General features: G+C 35.4%; 1 protein-coding gene across 1 annotated transcript; it reads right to left on the bottom strand.

Moving 5' to 3' along the window:
- Nucleotides 1–684, bottom strand: LOC137614993 (uncharacterized). The gene has a single exon (XM_068344654.1). The coding sequence runs from the start codon at nt 682–684 to the stop codon at nt 1–3; it is 684 nt and encodes a 227-aa protein (XP_068200755.1).
- Nucleotides 685–929: the final 245 nt, after the last annotated feature.

Consider the following 929-nt stretch of genomic DNA (forward strand, 5'->3'; position numbering starts at 1 on the left):
TCACGGCAAATTAGGCATCATTGTTGTAATGTGATTTGAGACCATATTCACAAAACTTCCTATAAATTCATTGGCAAAAATGGAAGAAACACCCATATTTAGACACGATGGAAATTCTGAGGCAATTGCCTTTCTCATTCCCGTTTCAAAATAAGTTAAAATCGAGTCAACAGACAAATTAGGGGCAAGAATTCTCATTTGTTGCAATAATTCCGCATAAGTTTCTTCTTTCTTATTAGGAAGTAGTCCAAAAATAAGTGGAATTGTAAGCCCATTTTTAACAGCATGAATAGTATACTGTTCTAATATACTGGGTACCGTTTTAAATGTACCGTCGGCATAAAAATTAAGGCATATATAGAGAAATTGTAAGTTCCTGTCAGTGGAAAAGATTAACATCCTGTTAGCAGATGGAAGAGAATCAAACATTATGAATTGTTTCCCCTTATTAGTTTTCGTTTGATCTGTACAAACAAAATCTTTCCTATGCATAGGCACAACCAATCCTATATTGTCCTTTTGCTGAACTCGGCGCACTGTTTTCTTGATACTGCTCATACAGGGGAAAGCTGCAGCTACGGCTTGAGAAACTTGAAATGCTGCGCTAGATATTATGTCGTTAGGTGCTTGTCTCCTATCTTTAGCCTTATCTTTCACTTCATTCTTGAATTTGAAAATTTCCATACTTTAAGGGTCTCCTGCGTGATTATGTTCTTTTGGATCAGTCGTCACCACATCGTCTATCGTTATTATTCTGCTTTTGCACTAATTTTCAAATTACGTTTCCAATATGTTTTGCTCTTCACTTGATAATATTTTACAAATTAAAATCCGGTTAAAAGGTGCATTGGCTTTCCTTTTGAACTCATGACGAATTTGACCATCTTAAAGTAGGGTGCTTACACTTACAATGTGATGTAATGCTATTC

This window comes from Palaemon carinicauda, chromosome 1 (assembly GCF_036898095.1).
Source record: "Palaemon carinicauda isolate YSFRI2023 chromosome 1, ASM3689809v2, whole genome shotgun sequence".
Classification (NCBI taxonomy): Eukaryota; Metazoa; Arthropoda; class Malacostraca; order Decapoda; family Palaemonidae; genus Palaemon; species Palaemon carinicauda.